Source organism: Amphiprion ocellaris, chromosome 10, assembly GCF_022539595.1.
Source record: "Amphiprion ocellaris isolate individual 3 ecotype Okinawa chromosome 10, ASM2253959v1, whole genome shotgun sequence".
NCBI classification, from domain to species: Eukaryota; Metazoa; Chordata; class Actinopteri; family Pomacentridae; genus Amphiprion; species Amphiprion ocellaris.
In genome coordinates, this window is record NC_072775.1 from 17,933,930 (window position 1) to 17,947,784 (window position 13,855).

Genomic DNA, 13,855 nt, shown 5'->3' on the forward strand with positions numbered 1-13,855 from the left:
CCTGTGCAGGTGGCTGTCCTGCTGCCGTCTGTACAGATCTATGTAGATATATTAGATAATGGCACAGTTGATGTTTATGTTAAAATGACGAGGTTCAAAGAGACAGGCTTTTTTGACAGAGCCGTTTCCGGTTTTTCTGTTTCAAAGAGGATTGTTTGAAGCAAGGTTGACTAATGATCAAAAGTGAACTTGGTCAGACAAATTCCACCAGCATGCAAGTGCCTTGGCTCAGAGGAATATTGGTCTGTTTGTTGGATTACAATATCTCAACTACACTGGGATGAGTTGCCAACATTCTGAGTTTTCCTCTACCACCAGGAGGTTAACAGTGAACTGTCTTGACATTTATGGACTGCCATAAAATTTGATATAGAGGTTTCCCTTAGCATTAATTCTTAGGACTTTTGGGACTTAATGACTTTTTTTCTGAGCTGCAGCTGCCCTGATTATTCTCTTATCCAGTAAAATATCTCACCATTTCTTAGATAAAGTTTTTATCTGACTTTGATGAATGTGTGATTAATACCCAGAACTAAGATGGTGCATGAGGAAAACTTTCTCAACATTTCCCCACTTTAGACTTTTAGCCCTGTTTCTTTTCAGGCAAAATATCATAGTACCACTGTCATGAACCAGAATAGAGGTGAGCAGCTTCTTATGACATGATCAGTTTCTAAATTGCCTCCAGCTCAGAAATCTCCTCTGGATAAGCTCCATGTTTCAGACAGGTCAAAGCAGGCAGGCAAGCTACTCCCTGTTTTTGTGACTTCTTGGCTTTTGACCCGTGACCCATAACAAATCCCTCCTTTAGTCAGGAAGCGACCTCAATGATCTTCACTTGGCTTCTGTGTGACAGTTAAAGATGGTGTTTTGCCTAAATTACCTCTAGAATATTTCAGTGTTTTGAGTTGTTTTTGCTGTTAAGTAGATATTTCTTGAAACCCAGGTCATTTCTTAATTGATTCACTGATGTAGCTCCTGTCTTGTCTCTTGGACATTTTGTTTTGCCAAATAGATTAATATGTCAAGAGCTAATAAAACATTATCTGTAGATCCCATTATATGATACATCTATCCCCACCATAATACTGACTACTTTTCCTGGAACTTTTGCCCTTGTTAAACTATTTACGGGACACAGTAGGTAAGCCATTGTTCTGCTAAACATTTACACCATGTATCAGACTGCCAGTCACTCCTTTTTTCTGGGGAATGTATTTTAGGAGCCCCGACCACATGCGCTTATCTGCCTGAGTGAGCCCAGAGTAGACCATGTGAGACAAACATACCAGGGCTTACTGCTGTCTGTCTCTTGTTTGATGACACAGAACTGCTTCTGATTGGTAGGAGTCAGGCACTGAATGAATATAGGACTGTACTGGTTTGATTTAGGTTCTGATTAGTTGCTGATTCACGTTCAAGGGACTTTATGGTGTTTTTAAGTGAAGGTTAAATTTGCGGATTATTTCTGTGGGTGTCAGGTGTTTGTTGTGCTGATGATGGAGCTTTGTGAGGCGGTTTTGTGGATTTACATGGTGTAACATCTTGTTGCTAATCTGTGATTTGTGGGTTATTTGCTCATCTGGCTGTGGTGGCTGTACATATGAATACCAGAAGTGCAAAATCCATGACATGGCTTTGTAATGAAGGAGGAGAAGAGTGTTCTGGTTCAGGTTAGTGCAGTGGCTTTAAATCTGCTCACAAATATGCAATCGTCAAGAGACAAAGCTTCCAAGAACTCAATTTTAGAGACATTCTCCTAGAACCTAATCCTCTCTCTCAGGAGCCCACCTCCCACCAAAGTTGGTTTGAATGTTTTATTTGCAGCCGTCGCCCCCTTTTGTGTTGGACTGCTTCTAGGCGGTATTGTGTGACATCCTTTCTGTGCACTCAGACTCTCACAAAGGTTTGGTTCTTTTTGAGCCTTGCTGAAAGTGACCCGGCCTCCTCTTTTCACGGGATAAATAGACAGAAATAGAGAGGTGGTGTAATTTGGTGGTGAGAAAGCACTTAAACGGAAAACACACACAAACACACAAGTCTCGACTGAAAATATTTCATTTTCCCTCTTACTGAGCATTAACACTCATTAAGATACAACCAAGCATGATGCTTGCTTGCATGCATGGATGATCTTGTGAGCACGCATTCAGTGTACATCACTGCACTGTGTTCTTCTAAATCATGCAACAAATGGTTTTCAATATGTACAGGCTGTAATCCTAATTAAGGTGTCATGATTTGCATATGTTGTCTCAAAATGACAAAGAATGGAGTAAATCGCTGTTGAAAATCTAACCTGTCCTACTGTAGACGTTGCTTTGTACTAAAAATTTGTTCATATGGTGTAGCTGGCTCAGTCCGACCCTAGAGACAGGATTGTCTGGGAGGCATGTCCCTATTGCTGTGGTGACGATGGAGGTGATGTAAGTGCCTGTCTTTAGCTGGGCTGCCTGAGGCGCCAGGCCAGCCCAGCAGATATTTACTACTCCACGAACAGCCGCCTTGTGCTAGTTAGCAGTAGCAGCCTGGCTTGGAGAGTGCATCACGGGTGACTGTTGGACCGCAGCTCCTCCTAAATCTGGAGCTCCGATGTGGAAAGGGTTGTCGGGGTTAATGTGGGATCTGTTCACCTTTGCAAGGCCTTTGTCGTCAGTTCGTGTACAGTAGTGCTAATCAGTTGTCACAGGTTTTCTGACGCAGGCATTGATGCAATGGGACATGTTAAAAGAGCAGAGGTTTTCCAACACCCGTTTGACAGAACTGTTTTGTGGTCGTCCATATGCGTTGCAGTTGAGGTCATTAATAGACATGCATCAGTATAATACTGCAATGATTCAATAGTATTTCAGTCATTTCTGTGGAAACATTGCAGTCAGAGAGTCATTATGTTTTGTGCTTAGACTTTTCAGTGGTTTTGGTTTTGAACCAGTTGAAACAAAGATTCATATTTTAGTTAAGACTACTGCTAACAAATGCAAATTGGGAAATATAATGCTTATTATTAGCTTGTCAAATCTTTGATGCTGAATAGTTTAGGGTATAGCCCATTTTGAATTCTCCATGACTTTTAAAAATAAGATTTTGCCATCTAATGAATAAGCAAACATATAGTTTCACTGCCAAAAAGCACACATAAGTGCAGATTCTTGAGTGGCCCCACCTCAGGCTTTTACAATAAGAAGACTGGTAACAAGTAGCAGCTTGTTGTATGTTACACCTACAGTTCTCTTGTACCTTTTAGCCAACTGTTCTTTGTTACTGCCTCACTAATTCTGTCATGGAGACTGAGAAAAATACACCAGACTGCCCCCTTCCCCTTCCACCGCCCACCTGTTACCACAAACAGTTGTACATTGCATTGTTACAAACTGGAGGGCAACTGCTCCTCCCCTCCAGGCTGCAGTGTGCTCTGTCTAGCTCGGTTGATCCGCTCCAGCAGAAGGTGATGCCTCCTCTCCTTTGAATTGCATTCTTCTGATCTCACATCAGACTCTCAGGGCCTCACTTAGATGGCTTCTATCTGTCAGGACTCTGATCTCTCAGTAGATTTAGTCTTCATGGCTCTGCAGCGCCCTTTAGTTGGAATGTGGGATTAGGATATTCAATAGCTGCGTCTTTACTGCACTTGATGAAAATGATCAGTGCTGGATTGCTAGCCTACATCTCATGCCTTTTGATAGAGTTAGATTGTACTGTGCATTAGTTATGCACAGTGCCTCATCTTGACTTGGCAGCACACAGTACTTAGGGCAATGGAATAACTTTAGATATGAAATGGTTGGATTATGAAATAAAGGAGCAGTTATTCCTGCAGACGCCATAGTTTGATGGTTGAGAATTCTGTGGGACATTCCTACCCAGTTCATTTACAGTACACTTCATTTAATCAACATAAAGAGATTATAATCGAAGAGACGCACGCGACAGGCACGGCAACAGGAGTAACTGGGTAAGGGTCACGCAATCAGATCTTTTGTTTTAGATCTTTGATTTTCCTGTGAGTTTAAACGCTGCCCCACAGCTCTATTACCTGAAGGGCAAGCTGCAGTTCACACTTAAGGGTTGCAATTTATCACGCTTGGGTTGTCGCACACAAACTGGGTAATAAATATCAGGGGTCATTAATGTAGACTTGATAATTCATGCAATACACACTCATTGGGCATGTAATATTTGTAGTTAACAGATTTAGGAGTGGCTGTGTGTGTTAATCAAAATTCATTTACACATACTACAAGTGTACTGAGAAAGGGAAAATGTTAATATGGTGCTGTTAAAATGGTGTTTGGTCATGGGGGACATGGTTGTTTCTGTTGCCCTCTTGTGTTAATTAGAAGGCTACGGGAGATCTGGATACTTTATACCTTGTATATTTGACAGAGGGGGTCAAGGTCAGTAATTTAAGAAGGCTGGTAGAAGGCGAAGAGGGTAGCTGTCAAACAGTCCATACCTGTCACAGCTCAACCCCTGGCCTTTCTGACACCCACCCACAGCCTCCTATGTTAAACCTCCTGGTATGACACTCTTGTCTAAAGCCTCAGGCTGCAGATCCTGGGAGGGGCACAGGATGGCTCTGCTCGAATGTTATTCCAAGTGCTTTTGCCACAAGCTTGTCAATCTGTTTCATGTCTTTCATGCCCCCGGAGTCCTCTGCTCATGTGCAAAGCATGCCGCCATCACAATATTTCATGCTCCCTCCAAACAATACGTAGGTGCTGGACATATTTCAAGAGTGTGTGTTTAGACTGGCAGGACACAGTTGGAGAGACAGGCCTGAAATTAAGCAAAGCCATGCCAGGACAGGCCTCCTTCTTCCAAGATCACACTGTCTGTTTTTGACTGGGTTTGTTTCCGGAGGATTGTTCGTGCCAACACTGACATTTTGGCGTCAAGTCAATATTAGGTGCCACAGTACAGAGATGCACAATTACTCAATTAAAAAAAAATGTGCAGAAACTAAAGTTAGTTGATTGACATGCAGGCTCTTTAGCTAGTTAGTGTGGCAGAAATATCCTGAACATTTAAGAGCAGGCTGAACATCAGGTAAACTGATGTGAATCTATCATTACCCAACCACATAAATCCTTAGAAAAACACAGCTGGTATCTGACTTTACCAACACTGGGGTAGAGGTTTTTCTATTTGTGATCAATTTTATGTTTGTGAAACTGGAGAATCTGTTGAAGTTGCCATCTTTATCATGGCAAGTGGTGGAGATTTTCACTGCTGTGCATTGCTGTCAGTGACTAGTTCCTGAAAGCAGTGGCATGCTGTGCTTTGGGGGCATTAGGAGCGACGGGGAATGTGGCGCTATGTTTGGAATCTGAGATGGGTCTGCATGCCAGCCAGCACGTCTCTAGCCACCCCTACCCCTTTTTCACCCTCCTCCCATCTCACCCTCCTACTTCCCTTCTCCCTTCCCTCCTTTACTGTCATCTCCGCCCGTGTGAACCAAACTTCCTCCTGGTTTTCAGCAGAACCAGCATATTGATAGTAGGCAGCTTCCATGCTAAAAACTTCTATTTTTAGACATTTGGCCATGTCTTGTGTGAGCTATTTATCTTTTTTTTTTTTGTCATTTGCGCATCCTGTTGCATGTGAATGGAAGTGTTCTCTGATTAATTTCAAGACACACCCCATTCAAGGCTGAGGCTAGGAGGAAGCTATTTTATTTACTTACACCCGGGCTGTTTTCCTTTGTGGGAACACTGATTAGAGGACGGTCAAGTCAAAGACTATTCACGATTTGCAATCTAATGATTTTGTTGTTACTTACTAGCAATGTTCCCTGTAATTTTTCATGAGTCTGAGCAAACACACAAACTCCCTGAGCGTCCCTTGGACCACTGTGAGCAACATCAGACGTGTGCACTGTGGTCACACCAGCATCACATCCATTCAAGTTACATGGTTCATTAAAAGAATCAAATTACAGCATTTACATTTCTGTTAAAACACTTTGTCAACAGGAGCCAGTTGAAGGCTGCAGTGATTTTAGTGACACTACAATGTATAAGAGTGAAGTTATTGAATATTTGTCTCTCTTTACTGTTGCAGCGGTTTTGCAAATTGCAGACGGACCCAGTTCACTCCATAGACACCAATGTTATTCCTGTAGCTTGAAAGACAGCTACTTTTGATAAAACTGGGCTTGTAGCACATTGTCTGCCTTGCAACAATGGGAAAGAGGCACCGTTTATGTTTTGACAACCTATATCTAATGAGTTATTGATGCTGGAAGTCCGAATCTGTGAATATCTTTCCAACTTTACTGAACTTGGGGCCACTACCACCTAAGGAGTGATATATTTAATTTTGAAAAAAGCATTTCGCCATACTTACAGCTTTAAGTGCTTTATTAACACAGAACTAAAAATGTTGTATTGTTTTATTATCACAGGTTCTGTCTGAAAAGAGGTGGCATCATTTTAAACAGTGAAATCAAACTAATAAAATGTAATGACCAACCAGTGAGTAATACTGGATTCTGCAAAAACATAAACAACTTTTTAAAAATCTAAATCTCATCTTAACACAGTTAATGTATTAACTTATTTTTGTGTGTATGCATGTATTTAGTGATTTATTTAGTACTGATAACATAGAGTTCTGAGTGAATTTTTCTTAAGATAGACAAAGGCCATTTATTGATTACATACAGGCTGTTAAATGTTTATTAAAAACTAAAAAGCATTTAAAAAAAAACAATTCAATTCAATTCAATTCAATTCAGTTCAATTCAATCTTATTTATATAGCGCCAATTACAGTCAAATTGTCTCGAGACGCTTTACAGAACCAATATGCCTGACCCCCAGAGCAAGCCAAAAGGCGACAGTGGCAAGGAAAACACCCTTTTAACAGGGAAAAAAACCTCGAGCAGAACCCGGCTCTAATGTGGGGGGACCCATCTGCCTGCTGGCCGGGTGGGTTGACTTAGGCATTTATTGAGTCACTAAAATACTGTAGAGTACAGACCACATCAGCATGATTATAAGCATCCTCTGGTAAATTAACAACCAGATACTGATGTCTCTCACCATATGGACTTCAGGAGATGACTGGGGGATGATAAACTGTGACCTACTGGTTGGGTTCTCTCTGTTCTCATGTTTCTTACATGTTTGTTCCCTGACAGCCGGGTCCTAATGTTTTTTGAGCAACACACCATACTATGACGTTTTTACAATGATGGTTCTACTATGAAACCAGTTTGACATGTTCAGGTGTTCTTTGTGTGAAAACTCAGAGATTTCAGGTATCAGAAGGTGGTTTTCAACTTTCTTTGTTAACTTTCTGCTTCAGCTTTAAATTAAATTTCCTTCACTAACCCAACCCTCTGGCCTTCAGGAAGCTGTGTTCCTATTGGCTGTCCAGGTGGCTGCTTGGTGTTATCAGGAACACCTGAGCAGCTTGGTGTTATCAGGAACACCTGAGCAGCTCAGTGTCTTCCTGCTTTATTTAGCTGCAGCCAAACATTTCCTCTGCTTCTCTTCACCAGTGAACCGGGTTTGACTCTGTTGCTTTAGTTTCTTCTTTAGGCGTTGGCTTGCAGCTTCCAGCAGTAAAATAGACTTTAATGTGTTTCTTGGTGTGTTTTAGGGCTTTGTACTGGATAGTTGTCTTGGTAAATGTGGTTCTTTAGCCACAGTTAGCACATGGTGCTAATGTGTGCAATGATTAGTGGATTTGGTGCAGCTGAGTTGTGTCTTTATCTTGGCTGTAGTGAGTCTTTAGAGGTTTTTGGTCAGACACATTCTGTATTCTTGTTTGAGAACCAATGTTTGTTGTCCAGAAGGTAAGAGTTCCTGTCCTGATTCTCTGTTCTCAGAGGTTCTCTGGTAGGCTGCAGGAGACCTTAGTGTTTGGGTTGTGCTAGTTTGGTTTTTGTATGGTTTCATTTGGACGACTATCTTGAGGCCCCTCCATGTGGTTTAGTGAGGTTTTCTGTAACAGTTCTACAAAGCAACCTGCAGCAGAAGAGACTTTGAGAGTTTTTAGGAAGTTCTGGAGACCAGACTTTAGAGCAGCAGAAACATTTGTCAGCAGTTTGAGCAGGAGAAGGTGAGCTTCAGAGTAGAAATGAGACGGAAACCTTCTTGACCCGTGTGGTGAGGTCCTGTACCAAGAGTTTGAGCAGGTTGTGAAGAGTCTGTAGTTCTTTGGTCTGAAAGCACAAGAAGAGTCGACTCATTAAAGGAGAAAACAGGAGATATTGTTGGTTCTTCTGTCGCTCTGCAGTTTCCAGTTTCCTTAGACTGAATATCAAGTTTATATGTTAAATGATTTACCATGTGAGCCCAAGAAGATTTCAATAAACTTCCTCCATCCCCTGGACACAACATATTTCATTACCATGTTAAATCTTTATTTTTTTTTTATGTTTTTGAGTTTTAATCAGTTTTAGCATATTTTTTTTCTCTTTGCTTGTTTAGTTTTGTCATCTGTGTAAAAGGTGCTAAACAAATAAAGTTGAATTGATAAACTGAATAACTGACTAACTCATGATTGTGACAACAGAAGTATTTTCATTGTGATTTAAGGGTTTATTTCATTTTTAAGGTTGGGGTTAAAGTCTTGACAGAAAAAGAAGATTAAAGAAATAAACCACATAACAAAAAGCAATTAAATCACAGGAAAAAATTAATACAATAAAACTTTTAAAAAGTTTGATTATTAAAAAGATTTAAGAAATTTAAGATGTAATTTTCTAATTAATTAATTAGTTTTGTCTTTTTAAAGGTTTAATAATCTAATTAAATATTTAGCATTTTTAAAAAATGTTTAATATTCTTGTTTAATTGTATTTTTTAAATGTTTAACGATGGAAAATATTTTATCTGTAATTTTTAATATTTGTATTTTAAAAATTTTGTTTACTTTCATAATGACATGCATTGTATCTTGTTGAATTATCTAATTCAATATTTTGTCTTTAATAGAGTTAAACATTAATTACAATTAAATTATATATACATATACCACCTTTTAATGTTTAGTTTTCTTTTTAAATGCTTCATTGTATTTTCTGTTTAATTCCTATTTGAAGTTTTATTGTCTTTAAGATGTAATTTTCTATGTAAACATTTAATTTTTTAATTAAATGTTTGTCTTCTTAGAGGTTTAATAATCTAATTAAGAAATTTAAGATGTAATTTTCTAATTAAACATTTAATTTTGTAATTAAATGTTTTGTCTTTTTAAAGGTTTAATGATCTAATTAAATGTTTTGCTTTTTTAAAAAATGTTCAATGGTGTTCTTGTTTAATTGTATTTTTTTTTTAAATGTTTCATGATGGAAAGTATTTCATCTGTAATTTGTAATATTTGTATATTAAAAATTTTGTTTAATTTCATACTGACATGTATTGTATCGCGTTGAATTATCTCATTCAATATTTTGTCTGTTTAATATAATTTAATGTAATTTAATGTTTACTCTATTAAACAGACAAAATATTGAATGAGATAATTCAACGCGATACAATACATGTCAGTATGAAATTAAACAAAATTTTTAATATACAAATATTACAAATTACAGATGAAATACTTTCCATCATGAAACATTTAAAAAAAAAATACAATTAAACAAGAACACCATTGAACATTTTTAAAAAAAGCAAAACATTTAATTAGATCATTAAACCTTTAAAAAGACAAAACGTGGGTGCCCGTATAGCTCAACGGGTTAAGTGGGTGATTCATGTACAGGGGCTGGTCCCCGACGCAGCGGCCTGGGTTCGAGTCCCGCTAGTGGCCCTTTTCTGCATGTGTTCCCATGACTCTTCTCCCCCGTTTCCTGTCTGTCTCTCACTACGCCTATCCAATAAAAAGCTGGAAAAGGCCAAAAAAGAAAAAACAAAACATTTAATTAAAAAATTTTATGTTTAATTAGAAAATTACATCTTAAAGACAATAAAACTTCAAATAGGAATTACACAGAAAATACAATGAAGCATTTAAAAAGAAAATTAAACATTAAAAGGTGGTAAAACATTTAAAAAGAAAAACCTTAAAGATTTAATCGAAACATTAAATATTGGGAAAGAAAAAGAAACTCAAACAAGCCGATAAAACATTTGCAAAAACAATTAAACATTAAAAAGACAAAACATTTGGAAATCAAATCAGACATTAGAAAAGAATAAAAGGTGAGAAAAGAGCAAAACTAAACGTTTAAGAAGAATCAAACTAAAGACGAAACATTTCAAAAGACACCAGTTAGACTTTAGAAGATCAAATTAAACAGAAGAGACAATAAAACAATCAAAAAGAGCAAAAACAGATAAAGTTCTAAAAGCGTTTTCTAGTCTGAAATGAAAACATCAAGTTGTTTCTTCAAACATTTCCTCTTTCTATGTTCATGGTTTGATTGTGGATAGATTTACTAAGAACTCATTTCAGAAAACTGCTTTCCAGATAAAGTCTACTAGTAGTTGAAGGCATTGATCAAACTAATGTTACCTTCTGATCTCCACAAACTTTACTGTTCAGTGAAGAGAATCAAAGTTTGTTCAGGATTTCTAAAAAAACCCACAGGTGAAGGTCTGAGAAGAACTCAGATGGATGGTCTAAATGTGAAATCAAGACTCATGGTCACAAGTTTTAAGGCTTCTGTTAACCAGAAAGTTCAAACTAACAGAGAAGTACTGAGAAACTTTTAAAATTTCAGTCCTCAGACTGTCTGAAGGTTCAAACTAACAGAGAACTACTCAAGAACTTTTAAGATTTCAGTCCTCAGACTGTCTGAAGGTTCAAACTAACAGAGAACTACTCAGGAACTTAGAAGATTTCAGTCCTCAGACTGTCCGTCTCAATCGTATGACTTAGTGTGTAACTGTATGCAGCACAGTGAGACGGCATACTTGTTGTTTCCGTTTTCATGCCATCTACATCAACGGAATGCACTGAAACTTTTCCCCCACTAGCTTAGCCTCGCTGTAGCACGCAGCTCAAAGGGGCGTGTCCTATCTACTCATTCATATCTATGAGAACTATGGTGGCTGCACATAAGGACGCCTGATGTTGATTAGCTGCGTAAATACCATTATATACAGTCTATGGTAAATACGTATGTGAATCGCATCATTGGCTGCAGCAGCCAGTCACCGGTCATTCACTGACTCACATTGAAAAATAGCACAGAATGAATTGTTATGTGTTTATTTTATTTACAATTTTGGTTGGATTTTTTTTTGGTGCGCAGCGCAGATTTTCTGTGTGCGGAGACCGTGTCAGCAGTGCGCAGCTTAGAGGGAACAGTGCTTACTAGGCACTTTCAGCAGTCTTTAAAGAACAAGGGCAAACAGCTCCCCAGCCGACCTCTGAACTCTCTCACAATCCATCAACCCAAAGAGCTACTTGAACTTGAGGGTTTTAATTCTCAGTGTTGGGGGAGGAATTGTGCAAGATAATCGTGGATTCTTTTTGACATAGTCAATGACTCCACCGCCGAGGCTTTGCTGTGATTTACTTTGCTTTGATATAACTCCTTGCCTCACGCAAGGAGAGACAGAAACCTGAATATTTCAAATGCCCGCTGGGGTTTTCATCAAGGTGCTGAGGGATGCTAGACGAGTGTGGGCCTGCCTTCATCCCTCTCAAAGAGAGACAGTCTGTAGAAATGTCTTTTATTAAAATAGTGCACTATATTTTAGATACAGTTTTCATTCATCACTGCAATCCTGAGAGCAGGTTTTTTAGGCTGAGCATTTGCACCTACACTGCTCTGTTTTCAAACCACACTGTTATGGGGCCTTGGCCAGCATTTAGATAAACAGTATTTCAACCTTATAGAACAACACAGGGGTGTGGTGGTCAGGAGTAGGTGAGGCTTTTTGTTGACACTGCAGGTGTCACGTGCAGCTTGGTGTTACAGGGTTTAAATTCCAAACCAAGTCTGTGCCAGATTATAAGAAAGAAAGCTTTGGCTATCGCAAATTACCTTTGTATTGTACAATGTTCAATCAAGCTGAAGTCAAGCTGGATAATGATGTTGACGTACTGCACAGGAAATGGGCTGTAGTGAGCATCATGAGCCGGACAGAAAGCTCAGTGTTGGCAGAAACAATCATTGGCATTATTTTCTGCCCTTGAACAGACTGTATATACTGATGGAAGGTGGTGATATAAAGTTCAAAGAACAGACGAGGATCATGTGGGCTTAGCTGATGTCTTTTCACTAACCTAGCTGCACCTGCACCATTTTGGACTTTATGCAAACAAATTTAAGTGAATTGTTTGCACTTCAATGTGGCTGCACAGATAGTGCTGAAGTTTAGTTACAAGAGTAATAAAGGCTCAAAACAACAAGCCGAATTAGTGACATGGCTAAGACTTCACTAAAGTCATTAATTCAGTAGTGATCATTTGTAGAGAAACAACAATAGAGCTGATGTTGTGCCCAGACTTTCCAAAGAAAGGAAATAAGGATAGTGTCAGAGCTCCATGCCAAGCAGGGCAGGAAACTACAATTTTTGCCAAAATCCGCTCTGAGCAGTGGCTGCCTTTTGTTAAGCCTGTTCTTTGTGTTCTGGTTTTTAGCTCTTCCATGTAGCCTATGTCCTCATCAAGTTCGCTAATTCACCTCGTCCTGACCTGTGGGTGCTGGAGCGCTCTGTGGACAATGGGAGAACCTTCACCCCCTGGCAGTATTTTGCACGTAAGTTCACATATTATTGTATTTAGCAACACTGAGCCTTTTATTGTATGTATTAAAACACTTCATGCACACTGCCTCAATTCTCAAATGTTGAAACATGATGACTGAATCACCTTATGGACTTGCTGATAAGAATATGACATAGAAAATTTAAGATTGACTTGCTTACACTTAACTAACCAGTCTCCCAGCATGGCAGCATTTTGTAAGCAAATTAAGAAAATTTGAAATGCACACTTAAAATTTTGAGTAAATCTGTAACATTTTCTTCAGTTTTTCTCTGAAAAACACAAGCAGTGATTTGGTCATCACTCTTGGTTGCAGGTTTTCTCTTTGGATTGAATAGCAGAAGATTGAAAATTCATGAAGATGATGTGCAAACAACAGCAATCACTGAAATCTAAAAAAAAGCAGAGATAACTGTCATTCTGTTGCAATAGACATTTATAGCAGACACTAGCTAATAAAATTAACAGCCTACCAATGCAGGTAATCCAGCACATGTGTTACCAATAACTCTGAACTTGCACAGACAAATGAAATGCAGTCATTAGTAACCTTAATAATTACATGTGGGCCTTTCTTGCCATGACAAGTCGAAATGTTTGCTGTGAAAAGGCCTTTTGTTAAGACGGATTTAAATATATTTACAGCTGTATACTTAATCCTGGTAGTCTGATTTGACGGCTTAGGGCAGTTAAGAATAGTAAGTGAGTGTGTGTGTGTGTATGTGTGTGAGTAGGGAAGATTTAAAATGACAGCAGAACATTCTAACTTTAAATCAATTAAGATTCTTGGAAAATCATCAGTGTTGAAACTTGGTTTTGGGATATATTTTGTGTTAAACATGACAGTGGCATGCAGTAAATGTGGAACTTACCACCTGAACTACACACCTAATACATGTTTTATATTTGCTGAGTTGGCATGTTTGAGTTTTGAGAAATTGCAAAGAGACACAGCTGTGACTGAATGTCAGTGTATCTGCTCATATGTACTGGATCCAAGTTCATGCTCATTTGTTATCTTTGAAATTTTAGCACTGTTTGGTTTGATTTTTGTCTTTGAACAGTTTATTTCCTTTTGCACAAATACTGCAACTGGGTATTATTTTTCCTATAATTATATCCCTAGTTCAGTTTGTCAGTACCACAAAAAAGCTTTCATGTTATTGAAAATATTGTTAAAT

General features: G+C 38.5%; 1 protein-coding gene across 3 annotated transcripts in view; it reads left to right on the forward strand.

Annotated features, from left to right (window-relative positions):
* The window catches only part of LOC111579929 (laminin subunit alpha-3), a 61,338-nt gene that overhangs the window by 2,965 nt on the left and 44,518 nt on the right, over positions 1–13,855 (forward strand). For all 3 annotated transcript variants that reach the window (XM_035955907.2, XM_035955908.2, XM_023287459.3), the window contains exon 3: positions 12,549–12,666. In XM_035955907.2, coding sequence (XP_035811800.2) covers positions 12,549–12,666 — 118 coding nt within the window. The remainder of the gene's footprint in view (positions 1–12,548; positions 12,667–13,855) is intronic.